Raw genomic sequence first — 27,373 nt, 5'->3', positions numbered from 1 at the left:
CTTTGAACAAGGTGATGTTCATGCACGGATCATTTTGTGCACCAGTAAAAAAACATATCTATGTCTTGAATTTGAAAAAAAAAAAATTTCACTAAAGAGGGGTTCGGTGAATGCGCATATGAAACTGGTGGGGTTCGGTGTCTCCAACAAGGTTAAGAACCACTGATCTAGAGCAATCTTCGTATTACGAAACCCAGATTAAACTATTAATTACCAATGCGATGGAGATGGGTCATCATGAATGATCCTCCAGTCTATGTATTACTGGATTAGAAAAACCTGGAAAGATTTATGCAAAAGGTACAAAGATCAATGGAATAAAGGCCAGCTACAATTCTGGAATGATTATATAAAATATTATTCTTCTGCTTATCTGGGGCCGGGTCACAGGGACAGTAGCCTAAGCAGAGCAGCCCAGACTTCACTCTCCCCAGCCACCTGATTCAGGGAAGACCAAGATGTTCCCAGACCAGCCAAGAGATATAATCTCTCCAGCATGTCCTGCATCTGCCCCAGGGCGTGTCCCAGTGGGACAAGTCCAGAACACCTCACCTAAGAGGCGCCCAAGAGGTATTCTTCTCCGATGCTCAAACCACATCCTTTGGATGAGTGGCAGTTCTACTCTGAGCCCATCCTGAATGGCCGAGCGCCTCACCCTATCTGTAAGGGAGATGCCTGACACTCTTCAGAGAGAGCTTATTTCCCACACTTGTATTCGTGATCTCATTCTTTTGGTCAAAACCCAGAGCTCATGACTATAGGTGAGGGACATATATCAACTGGTAAATCAACAGCTTCGCTTTTACAGTGGGCTATCGTTTTACCATGATGGACCAGTACAGTGTCCACATCACTGCAGTCGCACGACCAAACTGTCTGTCGATCTCCTGCTACCCTCTCCCCTCACTCGTAAACAAATTGGAAAATTTAGAAGTGTCACCTCACATACAAAACAGTTGCAGCAAATGTCTGCCCCTCTCTGAGCCTGGCTCTGCCAGAGGTTTCTTTCTGTTAAAGGGGAGTTTTTCTTTCCCACCGTCACCTAGTGCTTGCTCATAGGAGATCGTCAAATTGTTGTTTGTTTGTTTTTTTTACCTTAATACTGTAGACACTTTTTCGAATTTGGAGTTATATAAATAAATTGGAACTAAATTTAATTGCCCTATTGAAGAACAAATACAAAAAATGGTCAAAATGTTCAAATTGTAAAACACCAATAAAAGAACCATAAATCAAATAACCTATATTTCTGTTTTTGTCTGTTTTGATTCGAGTGCATTTCTGGATACCTGACCAGTTTGCTGTAAAATGGATAGGTGTCCAAAAGCATACAGTACACGTAACTCTAAATTATAAATGTAAGAGTGGCGGTTTTCTGTCTCCCTGCGTTAACCCTCTAACAGAGTGGCGTCCTATCCTGCTACTATACACCATAACGCAACTAAGTTCTATAGGCGACCTTTTAATTTTAATAATTGTATATATAATTTTATAAGTTGTTCGGTTTAAAGAAAGTTTTATTGTACTTTCATTGTGAATACATTAAAATAGGCTGAGATAAAAGCAAATGAACAAATATTAGATAAAATAAAATACAGTAATATTTATAAATGTAACTAAATTTAATGTACTGTATACAGGTAAACTAATTCCATCCACCTAAAGATGGGCGGCATTCTGCACTGATTTTCAATGTGGCATTGCTGAATGGAATCTGTGAAACAAAAACACAACATACAACCACAAAAAATAATTTTAATGCAATAGTGATTTAGATGCCAGTAGCCATTAGGCTGCTTGAACGAACAGACTGTGAGCATATTGCATAGGTTGTTGATCTGGGACAGTCCGACACGTGGGCTGGGTGAAACAATAATCAGACTCCAACAACTCCCTCTTCACTGCCCCTTAGCAATAAAATTCACTTTGTTCGTTCGGGTTCCTGCTGACCGTTTTCAGCATTTCCTATGGCCATTTTTCTTCCTTAAGCGTACAATCTCCCAATGTTCGTATCAGAATATTAAGAGGGAAAGATAGTTTGGTATTCATGCCAATGCAAAGCATGGAGGTGGTGAGACAACTGGTCACGATGGCCATGACAGATTTCCAATTGGGCAAAGTGTGCAGAAAGGTTTCCATAAATTCAAACATGCTGCATCACATTGTATCACACTGTGACCTACCAGTCCATAAACACATTTTAATGATGGTTTGTAAAAACAACATTTGAAGCATTATATTTTTTCACATTTGTAGATTAGCTTCAAGGTTTGCTAAAAATGTTATAAATATGAACACATTACTAGTTTGGCTTTGATATAAATAATGTAATATATAGTTCAACCAGACAATTTTCTCTAAAAACATTTAAATATTTTCAAATATTGCATTTACCAAACCATTTGATGTGGTGCTCTTATTCATAGGTAAAGTTCTACACAGATTAGTTAAAGCCATTTCTCAAATGCCAAACTAGAAGGGGGTGGAGCAGAGGTTTGCCATAGCGACAAGTTTAGAAAAACAATCTCAGCCTCCCTGAGCAAAAAGTCACATCAACACCACATTTTAAATATTGAATAAAAACACTCAAAAACTTGGCAAAACACACCACCCTCCATATTGTTTTTAAATCTCTTGTACAACAAGGAGAGGCAATGCTCTCCTTCATGTATCTGGAGACTTTAAGTACTCAATGCAAAGGCTATTATTAACACACTACCCATTGCAGTTCACACATCTCTAACACTCAAAGTATATGTCTATACAGGTCAACAGAAGTCCTTGCTATTGCACAGAAATACAGGGTTTTTTTTTTTCCACTGGGTACATCTAATGACAAGGCAGGTTATACAGTGACATTTTGGTTTGACAGCATAAATGTTTGTTGCTCTCAAAAAGGAAGAAAAAAAGAAAAGGAAAAAAACAAAAAACAACAACAAATCAAAACATAGAAATTGGTTGCATGTCAACTTCTATTGTTTCCACATATGTTTGAAGACACTCGCACCTCTCAAGCATGAAGCGAGCATGCATCTTCATCATTCAAATTTAAGTTTAAAAAGGCAACCACCTTGTGATAAGCTTCACTTCTTCGCTACCACTACATGCTTTTGAGACAACACACAAACCCTTCTTTCTTCTTGTACTAGTGCTGCGGTACGCGATATTCATAGAGGTGAAGAAGTGCCAGACGAGAGCAATATGACAATATGACATTCATGAGCACATCGACAGTAAACACACACAGGCCTAATATAAAATCTTCTTGTAAAAACATGACTGAGACACGATTTAGTGTACAGTTTTGCTCTAAAAGGCAAGAAAGTCAAATAAATATGTTTGAAGAAGCTCAATGAAGATTTCTTTTTAAAAATCTTCTTTGACTCTACTTTTTCCTCTCAATTATAAAGCAGTGATTTTTGATTAAAACAGAGGGAGAAGAAAAAGAAGATGTGATACTGACAGAGGTCTTCCACACATTCACCACTGATGAAACATTTTAAAGAGACAGTGAAAACTGCAGTTGATTTTTAAATATTGCAAAACATAGAAAACAGTTTTTGTTGAAGTGTAAACATTAAATTGATGTCTGATGTCATTTTTATACGTGGACAAATTATATAAAATAAATCATGTCTGTCATACCTATAAATTGTTATCATTAAAATGTAAAAACAACATACTAAATCTCAATTTATATAATTATTATTACTGTAATAATAACTTTATGTTAACATCTGTTTTGTATAAGTGTTTTTACTGTATTGTTATAAATAGTTATATGTGTAACATCTTCATTCATACTTTGACTCCTCTCTCTTTGTCTTTAAAAGGCAAAAAACAATACTCATGTCTCTCCCACGCTCACGCATACACACACATACACATTCATACATGCAAGCGTACGCCTCAGTGTGATCAAACACACAAACACATACACACGAAGCTGCCACAGTCATACGCGGGATGGGGGAGTCACCAGGAGGCTCTATGTGCGATTAAGGGTCTGGAAGATCCTGGATATTTGTAGCATGACAGGGCCGGTCTCGGGATCGTTCATCCACTGGGTGCTGTTCAGAGGATTCTCCAGCATGTCTTCAAATGCTGCACATAAACACAAAGCATATTCATGAGTTATATACTAGACCCCCAACTCACAAATATTTCCCCTCTTCTGTCAACTGGTGAAGACAGGTAGACAGGCCTTCTATGTCATATGCCTTAAGTGGACACTGATGTCAACCACTGGTTTTGGGCTCAGTGACTTAAAGCCTAAACATTAGTGCCTTCATTGCTTCTTTATGTTTTAAATATCATTTTTTGGAGCCAGGAATGGCCGTTTTTGAACACGCGAGTGGAGTGTTGGGTTATTAGCTAACCTATAGGGACAGATATCAAGAAAAAAGTAACAGACTAATAAAATACCAGAATTTCACTCACCAAAACCAAAGCACAAGCCTTCCTGGATGTTTAGTATCACACAAACAACAAAACATAATATAAAATAACCATATATACAGGTGAATGAAATAAAAAGAATGATTTCACACTGTTCGAACAGTTTTCCTGGACCTCTCAGCTAGATCTTTTTCAGCTGCTGGTGGTTTTTCTGTCTCATTTTACAGAATGAGACTATGTTTGAGTTCCTAAAACTACACAGTAATATAAGGATGTGAAAAAGTTCTTGATATTACTTTAGTGGATAATTTTTAAAAAACAGGACACTACGTTGGCTTTTACACTCAATGAGACTATACCTAGAAGAGTTTTGGGATTAGTTAAACCCAGCTGGACGACTGGATTTTCCAGGATGGCTTGAAACAGTGGGCTGTTGGTGTCGATGCCTTTGTCCAGATCTTCTGGAGAAGGTTTCCTGTCTCCCAACAGCCACTCACACTGCAGGAATACACATTAAGGAACAAAAAGGACACCAATTAAAATCTTTATGGAAGTCAAAGTATAAAATTAACTGAAAACAAGTGAAACAGGTATTCAGTGTTACTGGACTTGTTTTTGGAAGGTTTCAGAAATTACTGGGGGGAGGGAGCTAACTGTTAAATTTGTTTATTAATAATAAAACTACTGACGATGTGTAAACCTACCGCTGCATCCTGTTGGTTGTTATTGACTCTCAGAGCATCGATCACCTCCTTTTCATCAAAGCCCATCTCCATCAATGCAATGACTGCCTGCAGAGTTCATAAAAAAAACACATACAGTTAAAATCCTGTCTATTCCAGCAATTCCAGCAGCTATCGTGGGGACACAAAACTTACTTAATAAGATGTGAACAAGTTATGGTAAAAAAAACAAACAAACGAACAAACAAAAAAAACTTCAATCAAAATCCAATATCACTCAAGTTTAAGTGTGGCCCTGTCCCACATAAGATAAGATAAGATAAGAAGAACTTTATTTATCCCGAGGGAAATTCTTTTGTCATACACATGCTCAATGCAGCAAGAGAGACAGAGGAACAGAGGAATAAGATATACAATATATACAATAAGAATAGTAGTATACAGTAATATACAATAGGATAGTGCAAAATATAATATCAAATGACTCAAATAACATGCAGCCGATGAGAACCCTGAGAGGAGATTTGTAAAATCTGAAGTCTTGTATAAAAGCTAAAATTGCACCCACCCTTGAATCTGGCCTGAACTCCCTTTTCCTGCGGATCCTCTTGAAGATCTCTGTGAGTTCATCCTGCTTGTTGCTCTCGTCTGTGCTCGACTGGCTGGATAGGCTGCGGTGAGGGTTAGGACCAGAGGCTGAAGCAGAAGCTGAAGCAGGGGGGCCTGGGGTGGCAGCTGCCGTAGCTCCTGCTGCCCCAGAAGAGTCCTGGCCTGGTAGTGGCGTGTCCACAGAGGGGTCATCTACATGCTCAATCAGCCACTCCATAGCCTGGGTCACTGACATGCTATAAGGAGATCAGATAAAACTACAGTTAGGGTACAAAGATCAGGAACAATTCCTATGAGACCCTTTCGTGGAACCTTGGTATCAGTGCAAACTTCTCCAAAGTGCTGTCCTGCAAATTAATGCCATCTGGCCCACTGGATATCTTTTCACCATATTTTGCAACAGGGACATATTTTTTTATATATATATATATATTCTTATTCTTTTTTTCCCCCCCAAATATAACTATAGATACAGCCTTACTGGTTCAGTCTCAGAGCTTTGATTGCTCTGCTCTCAGGGAAACCCATCTCAGTGAGCTGCTGGAGGGCCGTTTCATCCACCCGATCCTCTTCATCTTCATCCAACATTGCTATGAGACACAGACACACAAAGAGAAAAGATCTTTGGTTGACAGCTAAATGTTTGGAACAATCAAACATACAGAAAACCTGCACTGCCAAAATAAATGTGTGCAACTTCAGATAAAAGATAACATCTAGTTTCTAAAAAGTGCCCATTAGTATGTGGCTAAAATAAAACCCAATCCTAACCCTAACCACAGACTTGGTAAATGTTACCAGAGAAACTGGAGAGATGAATCAATAATTTTAGAAAGATTAAAAATAATAATACAGCAGAAATTTATTCAAGTTAATGGTGCTGTGACAGACCCAGTTTTTCCACTGGAAAATGGGTTAAAGGTTTAAGGGATTTTCCACTTTACCATTTGCCTTTTTGAACAGTTCGACAGCATCAGGGTTCAAGGCAAGAAGCTTCTGTGCGACTTCAATAAGAGAAACCAGGATTTTTCTGAGCTCTGTTTGAAACTGCAACAACACAAACAACAATATACAAGGACGTTAAAAATAATTACAAACTATCTTTGTAACAGTTTATAACAGTGCAGGTAAATTTCTCATTTACAATATTTTAAAGTATTATTGTAATTTATCTACATTTCAGTACACCCTGTAATTAAAGCTAAACCTCTCTTACATCTCTGATGTTGTGTTGCGTAACAGTACGGTCTGTGTGGCGTGTGGCTAGGCTGGCGGTGGCTTTCAGAATAGCATCTTTATCTGGAGCTTTGTTTTCTTGTTTCTTCTGTGATGAACAAAATAAACAGCAGTTAATAAAATATATGCATGTTTAAAAAAAAGGACTTCTTCCCAAAAACTGGACAGAGGACTTACCTTGTCTTCTGAACTAACGTCAGCCGTCTTTGGAGGGGTTGGTGGCGGTCTTTTCTTTATGAGCAGCAAAACATCTACAACATACATTAAACACGTTAGCTTCATGGAAAACTGTGGCAAACCATGGCAAACTGGAGAGACGCTACATACCTTTATCTTTGAGATTTTCATCAGCAACAGTTTTTGTGTCAGAGAGGACTCTTTCTGTAGCAGCATGAATAAGTTTATGATGTGTAAGGGTTTTGGGATCTTCTAGACTTCCGTGTACACACTACAAATTAAGCACAAAACAAAACAACTCAGGCACAACCAGATAACTCATTATAACTAATCACTTTCTTTGTTTTAAATATCATTCAGTTACTGTTATAAGTAGGACCAATAATGACAGACATTTGAAAAAGTTATTTAAAAGAAGAGAAAAAGGAAAAAACAACAACAAAAAAACGATGACACATAAATTTTACAATAATGAAAAAACAACAAGTGGTTAACATATCTGGGTTATACATGAGAAACTAACCCTGACTAATGTGGTCACAAGCTAGTGTGCTTGTAGTGAAGTTCCCCAGACTGGATAAATGTGAGTGATGCATCAGGAAGGGCACCTTGTGTAAAAATCTATACCAAATCAAACGTGTGCTGTGGGGATCCCTTGGGAAATAAGGAGCAGCCAGAGCCAAATCAACAAATATAAATGTCCACTTACTTTCAAAAATAGTTTCATAAAGAGGTGAATGACTTTAAAACTGTTAAATTTATTTACTGTCAAAACAAGCAAAAAGAAAAGAGTATTGGTATTGATATAAGCTATTAGATGAGTATCACGACCAGCAAGATTAGGCTGTATAACAGTAGAGCCCAGAGACCTGAACCTGCCTGCCAAAGGATCCATTTTGGCTTTGCAAAGCGTTAAAATTGCAGTGAAATAATTAATTATTCAAATACTTTAATAAAATGAACTTCCATTCGTTTCCTGATGATTCTAGCTTACACAGGAGTAAAAATGCAGAGAAAGTATTTCTAGTTCTATACAAGTTATATACATTAAGATGGCTGTGTACTGTAATATGGATGTAATAAGAGTAGACTTAAAGAAGTCAAGTTGCTTTCTTTCCATGCTCCTTAGTCTACCATGATCTAGATGACCAAGATCCTACACAGAAACAGTGGATTGAAAAAACTTAAACACAATTTTTAAGTTGTACATGTCACAGTGTGCTAGTTATCTGCTTTGTAAATGGCCTGGTCATTAAAAAAAATAAAATAATTGAACTAGTAACTAACTATTTTAACTAGAAATAGTATCATCTGCTTCTGCTTTCTGACAAATTTTAATGAAAGCGGTGTACTTTGTTTTTTTAATATAGATTATAGCAATGGTGCTGTTGGTCTATATGACTTATGCATTAAAATGGGTCTGACACCCCTACAACAGAGAAAGCCAGATCCTCACAACACAGTTGCAGGAACAAGCAAATTTTCGAGTTTTGGTTATCAAAATAACTTTAGATATATTTTCTCTTGATCAGCTTTAATCAATTAACTACATCAGCTCTGATATTTAACCGAAGATACAAACAGAGTAAAAACAGTCTCCCTATGTGGAGGATTAGCTGCTTTCTCTCTTTGCCTTGTCATCATAAATTCAGGATTGGTTGGGTAAACAAAACATGACTCATCTAAAAACTCTAAGCACTGACTTTATGAAGTTTTAGAGACGTATTAATTAATTTAAGAATATACTGGGCTGACACAAAAACCAAAACTCAAACCACTACTTGAGTTTTCGCCATAGCCCAAGGAAGGAGAAGTGAAGTGAGCTGTATAATAATAGAAAGGCTAAAAAGTAGCATGCGTCTCTTAGTAGCTACTGGGACAACCAACCTGCTAAATTATAAATAGCAAAGTCTACCCAGTTACTATAAATACAGCGCCAGTGATACTGACACTGACAGTTTACGAAAGGGACATGGCACAGTGTAAAGCACCCCAGGCAGAGGAGTGACAGGTCGAAAAAAAGGAAGCAGGGCAAACACAAACAAGCCAAGAAAAACCTACATGTTTCAAGCACCTCTCCTTTAGTTTCTCAACAGTCGTGTCTTCCGTGACCTCCTCCAACCACTCCGTGCCGTCCATGGTGCAGATGTGTATTTTCAGCACTTTGCCGGCAAATATTTTTTCCTCCTGCACGAACATAGCTGCAGACTTAACAGTACCAGTCCAGTGACGATAGCTAGCAGCAGTTGCTATGTGCCTATTTGGCAAGCTTGCGTGCTAACCTTAGCACCCAGCTAGCCGTCGTCTGTAAATCCACCGACAACAGAGTGAGAGCGGGCACCGACTAGCTGAGGGCCATTTCGGGGTTCCTCGGTCGGTTTTTTGCTGCGGTGGTAACCGAGAAACACGTCCTCTGCAAGGCGAGTTCTTGTTTTTTCCTGTTAGCTCACAAGCAGTAACTAGCGAAAACCCTATTTTTACTGTAACGTTTGAACTTTGAACTCCCAACTGTACCGCCAATGCTGGATTGTGGGATGTGTAGTTCTTTTGAGTGACAGGCCCAAAAATACAATCAACCCGGTCAAGCCGTTTTTAGAAAACACAGTTACTTGCAACAAAATTATGAAACATCGTAATATTTGCTTCTTTAACCTGCACTTAAAGGATCCTCTGATCTCCAACGGTCCAACATCAAGGTAACTAAAACAAAGCTGAAACTGGAGTTAAAACAACAACAACAACAACGAGTTCATTAATATTAAAAATAGGCTTCAGAAAAGATGAATATCAATTAGGTTACTATATGGCAATACTAAATGACAATATGAGGAGTGTTTTTTCTGTTTGTTTTCATTTTTCCACCCTGTTTTATCGATTATATTAATACCATTTTTCTAATATAGATCGATTAAAAAATGTTGCAAAAGAGTGGTTCAAAATGCTTTAATAAATAATATGTACACGATAAATCTAAGAAAAATCAGAAAGAAGGTATACTCCATTATTATGTAAATGTGTGTGTAACCGTGGATCCTGACAGGTGTGTTGATCTTTTACAAAAATAAGCTGTTGTAGAGTTTTATAGAAAAATAACAAAAACTATTTGCTTAAGTATCTCTATGGCAGCCAGTCTGAGCATATTGAGCATGCATATTTCTTTCTTTTTTTTTTTTTTACGTTTTTACTTAATCATTACACAGTAAATTGAGGAATGGGTCCCACAGCTTATACCAACTATGGTATTCAGATGATTTGTTCTTCTTATGAATTCTCACGATGTTGTATAAATATTGCAGCTGTAATTCACTTAAAGAAAATTAATTATATTAAGTTTAACAACTGTCACCACCAGATGGAGACATACTCCATCCATATATACAGTGAAATAAAAGTAAGAGACAGATCACAGGAAAATTCAGCTTTACTCATCACAGGCTAACCTAAATGCAGTGATTACTTTACTGGATTTGTACTTTAGATGTTTATTATAAACACACAAGCATAAAAAATAAAAGACAATTATCACTGATTTCAAGACACACAGGTGCCCTTTATTATAACAAGAAACATTTTTACAGATTGAAAATGAAAAGGGAAAATACATTTGTTGCAAATTATAGCTTTATAAAGACAAAGGAAACATATTGCAGATATTGCATTTTTCACTACAACCTAATGTGGTTTTTAAAAACAGAACTTTTTCCAAACTATACCAGAGTGCATCTCACAAAACATTAAGGTGGACACAACTTGAGAACAAAAAAAACTTTCTATCATACATAAACGTTTGCCTCAATGGATTTTTGTGTGTTCCAGAACAGCAAATAAATATCAGTTTATAAAACCTCAATATTTATTTATTTTTCCATTTTTTTTATGAGAAAAACACCACCTAACAATATATTGTGTCTATTTGTATATAGTTCAAATTTATTTACGCATAAGGGACAATAGGATACAAAATATAAATTCTGTTCTGTTTTACATTTTAGAGGCTGATGATTGGTGCAACACCTATCAAAATTGCATGCTTAAGACATAAGATTTCTTGAACAAAATCTTGCTTACGAGGGACACAAGGGGCATATTTACAGAAGGAAGAACACAGCCATAGGCTCAAACTAAGGGAGAGAGAAAATGGAGATTCCTTTTCCCTCTGAACAAAAACATACACTGTGGCCGACGGGCCAGATCTCCAACACCACAGGACTCGCAGATACTCAAGCCTGCCTTAACTGCCAATCTCCAAGATGGCCTTATACTGTACAACATATCACATCCCCACTCCATTTCCACACGAGTGAAATCAAACCAAGAGGCGCAACATAATGCTGTTCCACTGATTCAAGAAATTTACATGACTCTAAAGAGTGTAGCTAAGAATCACATGATATTTATGGAAGCTCCCATATCATACAGGACCTGTACATGGCATTCATGTACTGTTAACAGTTTACCATCAGTTGATATTTCAGATGCTTACAAATAACTGAAATAACACTGAAACTTAATATGTGCTCTATAAAAATGCCCCTTAATCACGATTTTCATTATAAACAAGATTATACAAAAATATATATATATAAACATGAGAAACCATATAAAAAAGGCAAAGACTAAGAGTCCTTAAGGGAAAATAAATACCCAGTGTGTATGCTGCGACTTCACTCCAGAAAAGAAGTACTAAAAGAAAAGACTTACTATAAAGGCCATCCACTGCCCTGCTTATGACATAACACCGTGGACCCCACAAATTTCTGAAGGCAGGCAATGCTTATAAATAAGACATTAATAAATAAAAGAATGGATGTAACACAGATGTTGCTGTTAGTATAAAAGCTTATGAAGGTTTTTTAAAATCCCGTTTACAGCGTTGCCCTTTCTCTTTTTCCTCCAAGAGTGCCTTTTTAGACAAAAAAAAAATAAAAAAAAAATACATATGTACAGCAGCTCAGCTGGGTCTGAAGATTTTTATTTGAACTGTTCAGGTATGTGTGCAATCTGAGACTGCATGCTTGTCGGTGGACTCGAGATGCCCTCTGACCAGTCGGACATGTTGGAATGAGGAGATGAACTGGACCACTGGTCAGGGGAGCCGGGAGAGGGTGTCAGAAAGGGGTGGTCAGGTACTTGGACCTGGTGGTTTGGGGTGTTGTCAATGGGGCCCGAATAACTGTGCTGGGAGGGTGGGGTGAGGAACTGGGTGCTAGGCATTGACTGGCTGATGGAGGAGGGCATAATCTGGGTCTCCTGAGGCAGGATGGTGTGGATGGGCATGGTGGAGTTGCCTGTGCCCTGCTGGAGCTCTGGAGAACTGAGCTCCCCACTGATGAAGTTTTGGGTGTTGGCTGTGTTTGAGTTCTGGTGCTGCAGCTGGATGCTCTGCTGCTGCTGTTGATGCTGCTGCTGTTGTTGAAGCTGCTGAAGGTTCTGCATCTGCTGCATCTGTTGAGCTTGCTGTTGCAATATGTGCGACTGTGGACCCATTCTGGTGTTCTGGATGCCCTGATATGTCATCATCTGAGTCAAGCTGCTGTTTGGATGGCCATTATGGAGCGTTGTTGTCATTATCCCGTGCTGGCCTCCCTGGTGAAGACCTCCTTGACCACCAGGGTTGTTTCTCATTGGGTTGTACTGACCTGGTTGGCTCATGTTGCCATGCATCCTGGACAGCCAATCACACTGTCCATTCATGGTGCCCTGGCCACTGGAGACAGTAACGGGTAGATGGGTAAGACGTGGAGGCATTGGGTCAAACTGCATTCGAGCCAGCTCCTGCTTGCTTGGCATCACCATGTGGTTTACAGCCAGGTGTGGGTCAGACATCCCCTGCAGATGGTTCAGGGATACAGACGGCGACTGCTGGAAAGGTGAGGTCATCATTGGCGGTGAAGCTACATCAGAGACATAGCCATGTGGAGACTCCAGGGAGTCAACTGGAGACAGAACAGCTGAGCTATCCAGGAGGTTCCCGGGCTTCCCATCCTGGGAATTCTTCTTCTTCACCTTCATGTCTTTGCCCTCCTTGCACCCGATGCCTTTGGTGCTGGGCTTGCGTGCCTTTTTGCTCTGGCCTTGACCTTGAGGCTGGGGCTGCTTCATGTTTCCCAGGAAGCCATTAGGCGAGCAAAGAGGGGGTGACAGTGTGGTGCTTAGTGACCCTCCATGCATGGGAGGACTTCGTACCAGGTTGTACTCGTCCATCAGCCGCACAATGTCGTGATGCATTCTCTCTTGTGCAATGTCTCTGGGTAGCCGGTCCATGTGATCAGTTATTTCTCTGTTGGCAAAATGGTCCAGCAAGACCTTGGCAGTCTCGTAGCTTCCTTCCCTAGCAGCCAAGAACAGAGGTGTTTCCTCCTGAAGTAAACAGAAAGGAGACCATATATTAAACAGTTTAACAGATGCACAAGGAATGTTCCTTCATTGCAGAAAGGGGGTTATTTCTATACCTTGTTATTTTGCATGTCCTTGTTGGCACCATTTTTGAGTAGCACAATGGCTGCCTCCACGTTATTTACTGCTGCGGCCCAATGTAGGGCTGATTTACCTGCAGAGACAGGAACAGGGTCATTAGATATAAAATTCTTTTTGCACCACATTTAGCACTAAAATGTGAAGATTTCAGGCTTTTGTGAATATCATAAGTGGCAAAAAACATTGAAACCTTACCAAAATCATCAATTGCATTGACATCAGCATGGCAGTTAATGAGCTCCTCCACCATGCCCTCCACTGCAAGCCTGGCAGCCAAGATCAGTGGTGTAGTGCCATCATGCATGCGGGCATCTAAGTCTGTGGCACGGTTCCTTATCAGAATCTGCAAAGATATACAACACATTACTCCTTTTGAGCTCCATTAGATTCCTTTAGAATAATTCATTTTACAGGAAATTTAAAGTATTTTAACTTTGTACTATTAATCATTTTTTTTAATACCTACATTTTTCACACAAAATGGTCATCACAATTTTAAGATGAAAAAAAAGACTTTAAAGGAGCCATGCTCACATTTGCATTTTGGGTTTCCTAATCCAAAAATAAATAAATAAATGATAAAGAAACCCACCTGGAACACTCCTTGGGCATCAGCTGCCACCGCAGCATGCAGAGGAGTTCTGCCCATGTTGTCTTGTATGTTGGCATCAGCGCTGGCCTCCAGCAGGCGTTTAGCAGCGTCAGAGCGGGCATAGCGGGCAGCCAGGTGAAGAGCTGTTTCACCTGTCCGATCAGTCTGGTTGTGGAGGTTAGCACCTTGGTAGATGAAGTCATTGATCACATTAGCAGAGGCGTCCTCCTCCTCCTCGCTATTGCCTGTTTCTAAACCTCCGCCACTGCAGGACGCAATCATCAGGGGTGTGAATCCATCTGCACGGAAGGGCCAGAAGAAGCGAATGAAAAAAAAGGCACTTCATGGTCAGCACAGTACAGTCATATTAACTACTGCAAAACTACAAGAGGGTTCACTTCAAAGCACCTGGCAGATCAAAACAAAGCAACAAACAAATCGAATGTGGATTTGACACTTTTTCCTGGGTTGAATCATCACAGCGCTCTCTTTTTCGATAATAGATTCTGATCAAGGCCCCGGCACAGGAGAAGCTTCAGAAGGAAAGCGAAGCTAGAGGGATAGAGGCCAAGGCTTGCTAAAGCTAGACTACTGCAAAAACGAAGCATTAATATCTGACTGTGAGAGGCGGCTCAGTCAGTCGACTTGGATAGGTTTTCTCCTCTTCAAAAGGATAGCAAGCCCCAGATCTCGCAGATTTGGTCGATTCAAGTGCATCGATCCGCAACGGGGGGAAAAGTGTGCTCTCAAGTTGTTAAACCTGTTACTTTGATTTTTCATAGCTTTTCTTCAGGGAATTTGCCACTTAGTACAAAATTGGGTTTTTGCATCTGATGCCTTCATTGGTTTTTGTAATGTAGAATAAAAAAAGAAAAAAGAAAACAGAGGCCTATTAATGGTCAAATGATTAATCTGATCAGGAATCAGTGTTTTCCCCCAGGCATCTGGCTTCCAGCCAGCTGCTTTGAAGAAGATCCTTTACCCCGAGGACATGGAGCTTTAGCAGCTCCTACATGCGCAATTACACACGCACGCACACACATGAAAAAACACACACACATCCTTAGGAAATGTGAAATGTTCGCCCAGAAAAGATATTAATCAATTCACATACACAAGTTTACACAAGAAAAACACACACACAGAAAAATGTGTGACTACTAGAAATGTGTACTCAAAAAGTTCTTTGCCCCTTGATCCATTCAAATATCAGTAATAGCTTTACACTACCGAGGGATTTTCCTTTCCCAGTTCTTTCACCTAGACTTTTCAGTTCTGTATTTCACAAGCAAAAAAAAAAAAAAAAGCAAAAAAACAAAGAAATTTATATATATATATATTTCTTTTAATGCATAATTATATACACAATTTCCTAAAAACAGAGCTTTGCTGGCATGTGAAGCAATTACAGCTCAGTATTCTCTGTAATTTAATGGTTTATATAAAGACAACCAAGTCATTTGCAATAAAAATAACCTAAAGATAACAGAAGGTCCCGCTTATATAAATAATATCTATGGTTAGTAACACACCTGGACCGCGGACATTGACATCCAGGCAGTCATTCTCAATCTCGCCCTGAGGGGGTGTGGGAGCTATAGATGGGATGCGCAGGTCAGCGGCATCCAGGTGCTGCTGCGTCCACTGGCGGTTGTCTGTCTGGTCGTCTGCATCCAACACAGCCTGCTCATCAAACTGTTAAAACGGGGACAGCAAGAGGTTAGACAACTGAAACTGACTTTAAATGGAATTAGAAAAAACCCAAAAAAGTTTAAAATGTATTATAAAAAGATCATAAAATTATTTTAAACATTAAAAAATACACAAACAATCCTCTAAAAGCCTAGAATTAGATGTCTTATGAAATAGTTGCTCAGACTGTAAAACTGAATAATAATAATAATAATGATCATTATATTTTAGTTATGTCAGAGTTCCTTACCCTAAAGCGTTTCGCATCTGAAGGTTCGTCTTCTCCCCACTCAGTGTGGGTGTCATCCATGAGAGAAATGTCTGAGGTGTTTTTCATTGGCCTGTGATGAAGCAGAAAGCCTTTTAAAAATCCTCGTACTCCACTGCTTCAGTCTCATACAAGCCACTCACCATTAACGGTGTAGCGATGCCGAAAAAACAAAAGCATTGATTGATTTCATACCACACCCCTCTGCCCCAACAAGTCAATTAATTCACACGTAAACCTGCTATATCATTATCATTAATGATCCAGAGAAAAATCCCATTTTTCCAAATTTGTCTGATCACCGGTAACAACCATTTTTACCAAAAGAACTGGCCCGTCACCCAACCCGCAAAGAAACACACACCAAATGACAGCGAGCGCCGAATAAATGTAAACTTACTTTAATCCCACCGAATCCTCTCCAACAGGCTCACGTCTCTTCTTCTTGCTATCTGTGGTCTTGAAGCCCTCGGGAAGCCAGAGCCGCCCGTGTTCATGACGGCGCTTTCGGGCAGCCACCATTCCCAGTCCAAGGAAGGCCAGCATCCCTAAACCGCCCAGTACCAAGTAGATTAGGTAGGAAACCTGTGGCAGCTTGGGATCCACGCCACCTGGTAGGAAAATGGACATTATGTTCACAGCGGGCTGAGGACAAGATGTGCACTGCTGGACCGGGACACCCAGGATCAGCCTGAGTGTTCGAGCAGAGCTAGTCCGGCTCTCCTTCGCCCCGCGGATCCCACTCCAAAACGCAGCCAGTGTCTGAAATGGACTGACGATCCTCACCGTTTGTAAAGCTAGCTTCTTCTATCTATTCAGTAATAATCAGAATTGCTAACCACTTTTCATCAAAAAAAGAAAAAAAAAGGGATGGGGCGTGATAAAAAAAAGAAAAGGGGGAGAAAAGTACACCACCACCTCCTCTCTCTCTCTTTTCAGCCCAGGGTACCAAGAGACAACTTTACCATTTCTTCTTTAAGAGAAAAAAGGGAGGGGGATTAATGAACTTCAAATTACTGCACGCACTTTAAGCTGTAAAGACGAAGGATTTATTAGGATTTTCGAGATAACAAAGACTCCCAACTTCTAGCACACTCCCGATCAATTTTTCCCCTTCTCTTTTTTTCCACTAACGATTTTGAAATGATAAACTCCCCCAACCTAAACCCTCAGAGATACATTAAGTCCTGGTATTACATTCAGCGAGGTGAAGGTTGCAGCAGCCCCTCACACTGTGGGATGAAGTGCGTGTGCGTGCATGTGTGCGAGTGTGTTATCCGTGGACGTATATGTGTACATGTCTGAGAAACAGACAGATACGGTTATGTTATGTGATTTTGGAGGCGGGGGGAGTGTTGGATGAGTTGATTTACGGCAATTAACCATTTTGGAGCCTCAAGCCATTGGATTTACACACCGAGGGGAGGACTCATTGTTTAGGCCAAGAGATTCACAACTGCATTTGTTCACGGCTGCATAACAAATACACAATCAAAGAGTTGTAAGGTTAGGACCCGACCAGAGGCCACGTCGGATACATTTGCTTTGAGCGTGAGCATGAAAGAGCATGTGTCTTATCCGAGTATGTTCTGTGCGTGTGGACACCACAAGGCCTTAAAAAACCCCATCAGTGATTTTTCATGTTTTAGTCCTCATACTACTAATGACATTTATTTTACTTTACAAACAATCAAGCTAATTTGTGCGATCCTGTTTTACATTTTAGACTGTCTTCAAGAAACCTTGGCTTTGCACGGAAATTATTACCAGTGTGTAAGATACACTAATGTTGTATGCAAATACAACATTTAAGGAGTGTAGTCGATTTTATGTTTTCGTTTATAAAAAGATCCAATTTTAAAAAAAGACTAAACCAACAATTATATACGAACAGAGATAAATGAACATGTTTTTTACATGTTAATCTAGAAGTTTTGAAATTTTAGGAATAAAAATATTTGCCTGGGTTTTGCACGCTACATCAAATGTATTCAAGTGGAGGTTTGGCCTGATAAAGAAATACGCAGTACAACCTGAGGCCCACTACGTTTTTAATAGGAGTCAATGATGGCTTTGTTTTTTTCTTGTGATTTGTTAACAGTATGGAAAACACACAAAATCAATAGACTTTTCCATTGAGTGTACATTGATTAGAAATGTTTCATCATACAATATATGAAAATATGAATACATGAAAATCTGAAGCAGCTGCTTTAGATCAAATATCTTTGGTAAAAAGTGTCCAGAATTTGACAAGCTGCAGTCAAAATTTGCTTTTGCTTTATTTTTTTATAGAGCGTTCTACTTTTTGGAAAGCCAACAATGCATACAGACTTTTTAAGTCATGCAGATACCTATTAAATATACTTACTGTAAACAGCTTCAATGGTGAAAGGTACATCCAGTTTGCCACTGGACTCCAAAGCCCCAAGGAACGCTGCAGCATCACTTGTGCTCTGGAAACACTCGGTGGATTGTTGGAAGCACTGACGGTTGTCCACCTCCAAGTGGACAATTGAACTAGAGAGAGAAGAAAAGTGACTCCAGACTTTATCATTTTTCTGAATCTCATTAGCTTCCGCAAAGAAATAAAAATGATCTGAACAATTTGCAGGTTAATGACTGAAATATTTTCAGAAACGCCTTCTCACCCTTTGATCTGCAAATGATCCAGCTCCCTCTTTGCTCTCTTGCTGTCACCAGCCAAGTCATACAGGCTCCTCTTGACCACATTCAGCACTTTGCCAGGAACCTCTGACCAAGAGTCCACTGAACGCTTGACGTTGTACTTTTTCAGCTCATGTTCGTTCCCATAATATGGGTAGACCATCATTTCCCCCTTTGTATCCTTCTTGAATACCACATTGGTTCGGAGCACGCGGCTCAGCTCGCGCAGGAAGCCGAAGGAGTTGTTGAGGAGGTGTTCAGGGGTGATGTGGACAACCAGGACCAGCTGGCCCACGGCTAGCTTCTCAGGCATGTTGCTGGCACAGTCCAGGCCATCCCACTCGCACTCTGCGTTGTTGCAACCCTGGTCGCAATGACCATCGGCGTAGTGATCCTTGCAGTACTGGTCATAGAGAGGGCTGCAAAAAAATTGGATGCAAAGGCCCAATTAAGTATCTCTTAATTGCACATATATGCTTAAAAGAAGAAGTATATGACACAGAAACTACCTACAGCTCTACTGGAAAATAATGAACTGTTGTATCAAAGACAGTTTTATCACTGTAGTTCTATATCCTGTTTGTTCTTCTCAGCATCTAATTAGCAGCACACCAAACAAGACAAATAGATTTCAAGATATTTAACTGGATCTTTTATGAAGCTAAGCTAACTCTTATTTCACTTAAATACACTTACTTGCACTGTCCTTCCAAGTTCTGGCAGTCAAACCCATCATACAGACATCCAGCATTGTCACACTGTGAGTCACACTTCCCATCATTGAAGTATCGCCAGCACTGCAGAGCGGCCGAGCAGTTCTTCCACGGATCGTTGAAATTGAGCGAGCAGTCGCCGTTGTCCCAGCCGCACTCATGGTTGTTACAGGACACATCGCAGTGCTTGTTGTACTTGCGCTCTTCACACTGCGGGATCCCGCAGGGGACGTCCACTGGGGGTGGTGGGATGTTGTGGCCAAACCCTCCCGGGAAGCTGTAATCCAGGATGTGGCAGCGGAGGCCGTTGAAGTTAGCTGGGCAGTCACAGTGGTAGTACGGCTCCTCTGAGGTGTATTCACACGTGCCGCCGTTGTAACATGGGTTCGAATAACAGGGACTGTCAGTGGGATATTGGCATTCAGGTCCAGTGAATAATGGAGCACAAAGACACGTGGGACTCTTATGACCGGAGATGCACGTGCCTCCATTGCGACAGTGAAGGCTGCCGCAGGCCTGGGAGTCGTATTCACACGTGGAGCCAGTAAAGCCCTACAGGAAGAATAATATATATGATTTATGCTTATTATATATTAAATAAATTAGACTGATATGAATATAAGCAATCTGTCTTATTCCTGAAAACTAAAATTCAAGCCAATATCAGGCTTAAGCAAAAGATACAAATTTTTATGACTATAATTATGAGTTTAGTCGGGATGATGAGAATACACTTCCTTGAAGTGCTTCTTTTCTCTCAGAGTCTATATAAATGCAGACATAGGGTATTGCAAACATCAATATATGAAAATATCAATGTTTTTTTCTGTCTGTATATTAAAAATACATAAACATAAATCTATGATTAAAGACAATAGGGCTAATTTAGATCAAATATTAGTAAAAAGTATGTTTCCCATTATGGAAGCATCACATCACCTTCTGTATGTCTCTTTTAAAAGTTACAGTCAACATTTAGATAATATTAAGAGGAATTTTTGCTCTTTTATTACAACTTTCTTGTGAGTGACAGAGGTCTGTGTATATTTCCGAGAGTGTGTACTCACAGGAGGACATTTGCAGATGAAGCCATGTGGTGTATTACTGGCCACAGCACAGGTGCCTCCATTACGACAAGGTTTGCTCTTACAGCCATCAAACACAGTGTCACAACGCTGACCTACAGAGGTGTCACACACAAAAAGGTTTGTCATTTCATTTTCATTCCTCATTATAATTGTAAGGTTAATGCCACACCAATACGTTTTAGATCAACAAACACTGTATATAAAACATGGGCAGCAGCAGGGACTGACTCCTGTATCTTGCATCATTGCACTTTGATTTTCACTTGACTTCAGTAAACACTTTCCTGATTAGACTATGGTCTCAGTTGCTACATGCAAATAAAATTGAAAACATGACATTCATTTTGTACATTATGTTTCCATTTTGAGTTTATTGCATGATAAAACAAATTGTCAACTCCTATCACACTGACACGCAGTCAGATTCATGTTTTCATTCAAGTTCAGTTGTATAATTAAAAACTAGTGAGCCTGTTATTTTGTTCTGGCAAGTACTTTTTATTTTAAGCATGGTTTAAACTAATCAAAATTAGCAACCCAATTAATAATAGCTCATCTTGTTAACCAAGGCAGCATAATCTGATCATTGCTACTCTCTTGTCCAAAAGTTTGCTTTAAAAAAGATAAATTTGCAATGGTGAAAAGCAGAAACTCAAAGCTTCCATAAACCTTAAACGGCTGATCTCACTTTGCTTATGTCCATCTTTTATATGCAGTGTGTAGTACAAACATGCAAACTGAATGATGAGGGCAGTTTAAACAGCGAGTGCAAAGAAAATACCAGCCAAAAAGGCAGGCTAACATATCCCCCCTCAAACTCTTTAATATACTCTCTAAGCTGTTTACCCGTGTATCCGGTGCGACACTCGCAGCGGTAGTTGTTGGTGAGCTGGATGCAGCTGTGTGTTCCACGCGGGTCACAGGGGTTTGACAGACACTCGTTCACATCTCCCTCACAGCGCTCCCCAACATATCCTGGAGAGCAGATGCAGTGGTAGCCTCCGACTCCATCCACACACTTGCCTTTGTTGAAGCACTTTGGCTCTTTGGTGACTGGGTCAGTGAAGGGGTTGCAGTCGTCCATATTGATCTCACAGTGAACACCTGAAGATTGCAATGGAAGAGTAAGTGGGAAACAACAATGTCAAGTAATGTGCATTCATTTAAATAAGGAACATGAACAATATATCATTTTGAGAAACACCAAAACCGGTTATGACTTTAACAAACTGGTCATTTGCTTTCTATTCTGTCTTTTTCCAGTAAATTGCAGATATTAGTGTCCCGTTATAGAGGAAATTTTGGATAAAGGGTATGAAATTAGGTCTGGACTTTGAAAAACAAAAATATAGACATGTCTGCAAAGAAATAAAAAACAGTAGTTAAGTTTGAAGAGATACATCAGGGCATGTTGTATGAAGAGTTTTATATAGTAACATTTTAATGTTTCGAGTAAGAAAAGATTTCAGAGATCCAAAACCAGATTTAAAAAGTCCACAAATAAACAGAGAGTCAAAGTGCTCTGCTTTTCCAGTGTAAATGGCTTTAGGTTAAACCAGACCTTGAAACTGACCAAAAATGATTATAGTCAAGACGTTTAGAACCATTTTTAAATACTGACCTGAATTTGTTTAAAAAAAAAACCCAACTTTTTTGATCTTCAAATTTCCAACAGCATGTTGGCTGTTTTAGGAAAACCAACTCTATTGCCACTTTAGACTGACCTAAAACACACACGCTCCCTTCATGTCTGAGAGAAAAATCAATAGAGTATTTGACAAGTAGAGGAAGAGATGGAGCCAAGACGGGAGGTGGAGCTTTTATGCCCGGGGTGCTGTTAAGCCCTAATTAATGAAGCGTGGAGACGAGTAGGAGAGAATGGAGAGGCAGAGAGGTGTGGAGGAGTGTGCGTGGGGTCTGCTGACCTTGGGTTCCCCGGGGACAGGAGCATTTGTAGGTATTGATCAGGTCAATGCAGGTGCCCCCGTTCTGGCACGGCTGGGAGAAACATTCATTGATCTCCACAGAGCAGTTGGTCCCCAAGTATCCTGGCATGCACTGAGGAAGAGAGGGAATAAAAGACGAAAGAGGAATAGAAGGAAGAAGGAAGAGCGGGACAGCGAGAGAAAAGAGGGGAAAGTTAATCGATGTCTGACATGAAACAAAGATGTTTTTTGTTTACCTGGCTGTTTTCTGGCCTCCATCCTGCCAAGGCCAGAAGATCCTTTACTCCGGAGAAGATTAACATAACCAAGCTGTTTGTTTTCTATTTATAAGCAAACCTCTTCATTAGGACTGCAGCAGAAAGGATGTCTGCCTTAAACTTAAATTCAATGAACAGCTACAATTACCGCTTCTTAGTTGAATGCCTCCGACAGTTAGTTAAAAAGCAGGTTAATATCATATAATATAGAAGATATATTAATGAGTTGTAGCTTTAAGAGTAAAAATACTTCTGCAAAGAAGCACACATCTAGAGTTATACAATCACCACAAGAAATGTGTTTAACTATAAATGTCTCCAAGTAATGTTTATTAGAACAACCAAAAGTTGCCATAAAATATAAATAACATACTAACATACAAATTTATGTAAAAAATAGACACATAAAAACAAATCTGAACATAGATAGCAAAGGGATAAAAACTTTCTCTTCGCAGTTTTTACCTTGCAGGTGTATCCGCCCAGAAAGTCGGTGCAGGTGGCGCCGTTTTGGCACGGGTTCGGTGTGCATTCATCTACCTGCTCCTCACAGTAGCTCCCGGTGTATCCCACCTGACAGTGGCAGTAGTGAACATTTCCTGCGTCCAGACACTGACCCGAGTTATGACAAAGATGCACAACATCGACTCCTAAATGGATAGCAAAAGATGATGAAAGTGTTGTAATAAAATTCTATATATATTTTGTCAGTAATCGGCATATATGACGTGATATTCTAAGTTTAACAGGCTAAACACTGTTAAAACAAACCAACTGGCATAACAAGGCTTTTGAAACCTCTCACCTCTCTGTTTGGCTGCCACCTCACAGGAAACACTTGGGACGTCACAATAAAGGCCCGTCCATCCAGTCTCACACCCACAGCTGTATGTGGTATCTGTCTGCCAGCAAGTTCCCCCGTTTTTACAAGGAGACGAGTCACACCAACGAACCAGGTTCTGAAAAGCATAATAAAAGTAACAGATGCTGACTGTGCAGTGTTAATGCAGTATGCATATGTTATTTACCAATTCAATATGCCAGACAGATTTAATTTGCTCATTTTACGGTTAAAGCGCAGGGAGCCTTGAAGACAATCACAATAACTTTGTTCTACTAGCTCCTCCTACCTGACAGTTTAGTCCTGTGTAACCGTGTGGGCAGGTGCATTTGTAGGTGCCATAGCTGTCCTGGCAGGTACCGCCATTCAGGCAGGGTTTGGAGTCACACTCATTGATATCATGCTGACAGTAGCTCCCGGTGAAGCCTGGTGGGCATAAACATGTGAAGGCATTGATGCCATCCACACAGGTGCCACCGTTGAAGCAGGAGCTGTAGGGAAAAAAATAACAGACACCAGCGCACCAAATTAGGGTTAAAATATTCTACAGCTTTTTAGGGAAATGAGAGTAAATCAATACAGCGCTCATTATATGAGCTGCAGGCAAATTTATATCTGATTCACAGAAAGTTCACCCAGAACAACATTCCCACATTTTAAAACTGACTGAATAGAGCAGAACTAATGCTTCTGCCATTTTTGCAAAAAAACATTAGAGCTACACATTAATTTAATGTAAAAGCAAACTACTATGTTGAAACCTACTGTTGTATATCAATATTTCACCAGAGGGGGCAGTAGTGGACAAGAAAACAAAGATTACATCTCCAAAGCGCAGAAAGTGAACCTGCTGATCTTGAAGAGATTACTCACAATGACACAGTGGCAATGTCTGCGGGGTTTAAATCAAGCAGCTCTGTACCTCTCAGTGCAGTCAGGAGTGTTATTTTCACAATGAATGCCACTGAAGCCGAGTGGGCAGGTGCAGGTGTAGCTGTTGACACAGTCAGTGCAGTTGGCTCCGTTCTTACAGGGGTTGCTCTCACACTCGTTGATGTCCTCCTCGCACCTCGTTCCGCGAAAGCCGGCCGGGCAGGTGCACAGGAAGCCGTTCACCTCGTCATTACAGAGCCCTCCGTTGCTGCAGGGGTCTGCAGGTGGAAGCATCAGACTCAACTTTATGTTCTTAGTGTGCTGCTTGTGTGCACTTTCATCAATGGACACGAAGAGGAAACAGATAAAGGGAGAAGGACTGATGAACTTACTGGGCTTGCAGTCGTCAATGTTGTTTTCGCAGTTGCGTCCGGTAAAGCCCGGTTTGCAGCTGCAGTGGTAACTGCCCAAAGTGTTCTGGCAGGTTGCTCCATTGCGACAGGGATTCTTCACACACTCTTTGATGTCCACCTCGCAGGTTTGGCCTAGAAGGGATTAGGAAAGGAAACAGAAAGCAAATATTATATACTTCTTCAAATGTTGTCACAGTAAGTATGAAATTAAGAACATAATCATCTTGATTACAATCCAAGGATCTCTTATTAGAAATGTTTGTATTAAATTAACATTTAACATTTACATGTGTACTTCTGTTCTCTAAAAAGGCTGCTCTCTGAGTCCTTTTTGACCTTTTCTATGACCTTTTAGTCATTCCTGGAAGGTACTCATATATGCAGAAATTAATAATTACCTTGCCATCCTTCAGGACAGACACAAGAGAAGTTCAGATAGTCCTCTGATTCCTGACACAGTCCTCCATGCTTGCAGGGTTTGGAGCTACAGGGGGCCATCAGAGTTTCACAATTCTCTCCTGTAGTGTGCAAACGCAAGAAAGAAATACACCGTTAACTGAATTAAACTCTGTTTAACATTTATCTGTCACTATGTGATACCACGCAGGAGTCATGAACTTGGAGATAACCCAATCCAAATGGACACAGAATCATCTTTCAATCAATGCTATCAGAAGATTTTAGCCAGGTTCTGTCAGTATTTGAGGCCTGTGGAGACATTTCCCTATCTGTTTCCATAACATACTGCTAATACAGGAAGTCGGCTCCAGTTTCCGGCCATTGTGAAGCCATTTGCTGTTCTGTGAGACAGGAAGCAGGCAAACAGGAAATGTGTCAAGCAACCCGTTCCCACCCCAAGCCAAGCAAGAGCCTTTTAGTATTCAAAGCGCTATGGATTTTTCCAAAAACTATACAAGACAAATATAAGAACAATTTGCCCTTAAACTTCCCATGGTTATGTGTTTGATTAAATACTAAGCCAGATGACATTAAAATGTTTCCCAGCTCCCATCACGGATGCTTGTGGATCATAGAGGAGCACAGTGAGTCAGAGGTTTGGTGTCTTTGAGCCCTGAGGAAGTCTTGCTGCTGAACTTTACTCAAGAGCTATTTCATCCGCCACACATTTTCCTCTTTGCCCAACAGCTTAAACGACACAGCCGGTGGAAACTGTCTCCCACAGCAAGGAAATGCCAGAACACCAGGCCAGCACATGGGTGTATCAAATATTTTCAATAATATTTCCATACCCGTGTAAGGCAGGATACAGTTGCACTTGTACCCTGCAACGTCGTCAATGCAGGTCCCCTGGTTAAGGCAGGGATTGGAGGCACATTCGTTGATGTTGGTCTGGCAATTTGGTCCTGCATGCAATAAATTAAACACATTTCGGTTCAAGTGATGGTTAGCAGTGAAACTGTACGGTTCGAATGACACTAAACGAAGCTCATCGACACATGCTAATACTGACCAGTGAAGCCCATGCGACAGGTGCAGACGTATCCGCTGGTCATGTCCTTGCAGGTGCCTCCGTTCATACACGGGTTGGATTCACACTCATTGTTGTTGATGTCGCAGTTTTTGCCGCTCCAGCCAGAGTCACACAGGCATTTATAGCTGACGAGGAGTAAAAGACAAACATCATCGATAAAGGAAAAAATTTCTTGTTGGAAATCTGGGGAAACTTGTTTATTGTCACTGCCCTGCCCCTGAAAAACGTTTATAGACCGCCTCACCCATTTATCTTGTCCTCGCAGTGACCATGGATGCAGGGATTGCTGAGGCACTCATTGACTTGGGAGAAGCAGGTGGTGTCATGGTAACCATCTGGACACTGGCAGGTGAAGCTGTTGATGCCGTCGATACAGGTGCCGCCGTTGTGACAGGGGTTGCTCGCACACTCGTTGATGTTTATGTTGCACATGGCACCTAAACAGATATTTCACTTTACTTCCTGACATCATGAGTCTCCATGAGTTTATAAACAGTGAAAGGATGGGTGCTGAAATCACTGCAATCATTTTTACAACCCAACAGTTTTGATGTATTACATGAAAACGCTCAACAGCTGCACACAAAGCCTCCACACAATCAAGTCTATATATCAACACAGCGAATGTATCAATTTCCAGAAACATATGGCTTTAAAGGCGGCCTTTGTCGGCGACTTGAAGCGTTGACGCCATTCAGGCCCGTGTCATGCGTAGCATAAAGGCAGCCCATTTAGCTTTAAAGCAGGGACCGGCTTCCAAGCTTTTAAAAGCTCAACTTTCAGGAATCTTTCAGGGAATCTTTTCTCCTGCTCAAATCCCCACTGGCCCTGTGTGCCAGAGAGTGTGTGTGTGTCCTCTCTTTGTGCGGGAGGGCAGCTTGCTTGTCCGAACAGCAGCAGGTTGGGGACAGGGTGGAGCTGGAAAGTGACACCGGTCGAGCCTCAGAGGAG

The 27,373-nt window shown here is 40.4% G+C and overlaps 2 protein-coding genes across 2 annotated transcripts in view; both read right to left on the bottom strand.

Annotated features, from left to right (window-relative positions):
• Positions 1-1,600: 1,600 nt before the first annotated feature.
• ubac1 (UBA domain containing 1) lies at positions 1,601-9,599 on the bottom strand. Its single transcript, XM_063490535.1, has 10 exons — positions 9,165-9,599; positions 7,254-7,374; positions 7,104-7,177; positions 6,907-7,014; positions 6,635-6,737; positions 6,172-6,280; positions 5,650-5,926; positions 5,103-5,189; positions 4,758-4,896; positions 1,601-4,104 (listed from the first exon to the last, which is right to left on the bottom strand). The coding sequence occupies exons 1-10, from the start codon at positions 9,300-9,302 to the stop codon at positions 3,989-3,991; spliced, it is 1,272 nt and encodes a 423-aa protein (XP_063346605.1). The 5' UTR covers positions 9,303-9,599; the 3' UTR covers positions 1,601-3,988.
• Positions 9,600-10,628: 1,029 nt separating this feature from the next.
• The window catches only part of LOC134638369 (neurogenic locus notch homolog protein 1-like), a 40,990-nt gene continuing 24,245 nt past the window's right edge, over positions 10,629-27,373 (bottom strand). The window contains exons 13-34 of the mRNA XM_063488878.1: positions 26,667-26,859; positions 26,402-26,547; positions 26,181-26,294; positions 25,329-25,448; positions 24,910-25,062; positions 24,567-24,795; positions 23,934-24,135; positions 23,609-23,762; positions 23,269-23,453; positions 22,526-22,658; positions 21,447-21,704; positions 20,580-20,692; positions 19,496-20,064; positions 18,784-19,218; positions 18,504-18,652; positions 16,533-16,743; positions 16,115-16,205; positions 15,705-15,867; positions 14,173-14,471; positions 13,776-13,923; positions 13,556-13,653; positions 10,629-13,463 (exon numbers count right to left, since the gene is read on the bottom strand). Of these exons, the coding sequence (XP_063344948.1) occupies positions 12,075-13,463; positions 13,556-13,653; positions 13,776-13,923; positions 14,173-14,471; positions 15,705-15,867; positions 16,115-16,205; positions 16,533-16,743; positions 18,504-18,652; positions 18,784-19,218; positions 19,496-20,064; positions 20,580-20,692; positions 21,447-21,704; positions 22,526-22,658; positions 23,269-23,453; positions 23,609-23,762; positions 23,934-24,135; positions 24,567-24,795; positions 24,910-25,062; positions 25,329-25,448; positions 26,181-26,294; positions 26,402-26,547; positions 26,667-26,859 (5,552 nt within the window). The 3' untranslated portion in view covers positions 10,629-12,074. The remainder of the gene's footprint in view (positions 13,464-13,555; positions 13,654-13,775; positions 13,924-14,172; positions 14,472-15,704; positions 15,868-16,114; positions 16,206-16,532; positions 16,744-18,503; positions 18,653-18,783; positions 19,219-19,495; positions 20,065-20,579; positions 20,693-21,446; positions 21,705-22,525; positions 22,659-23,268; positions 23,454-23,608; positions 23,763-23,933; positions 24,136-24,566; positions 24,796-24,909; positions 25,063-25,328; positions 25,449-26,180; positions 26,295-26,401; positions 26,548-26,666; positions 26,860-27,373) is intronic.

This window comes from Pelmatolapia mariae, linkage group LG12 (assembly GCF_036321145.2).
Source record: "Pelmatolapia mariae isolate MD_Pm_ZW linkage group LG12, Pm_UMD_F_2, whole genome shotgun sequence".
Classification (NCBI taxonomy): domain Eukaryota; kingdom Metazoa; phylum Chordata; class Actinopteri; order Cichliformes; family Cichlidae; genus Pelmatolapia; species Pelmatolapia mariae.
This window is presented reverse-complemented; position numbering and strand designations above follow the sequence as displayed.

What these genes read in the sequence shown, in the direction of transcription:
- ubac1 (XM_063490535.1), bottom strand. Translation starts at nt 9,302, where the DNA reads ATGTTCGTGCAGGAGGAAAAAATATTTGCCGGCAAAGTGCTGAAAATA. An exon ending in ACGTTAGTTCAGAAGACAAG is followed by an intron (nt 7,015 to 7,103) that starts GTAAGTCCTCTG and finishes TGTTCATCACAG; the next exon opens with AAGAAACAAGAAAACAAAGC. An exon ending in ACTGTTCAAAAAGGCAAATG is followed by an intron (nt 6,281 to 6,634) that starts GTAAAGTGGAAA and finishes TGTGTCTCATAG; the next exon opens with CAATGTTGGATGAAGATGAA.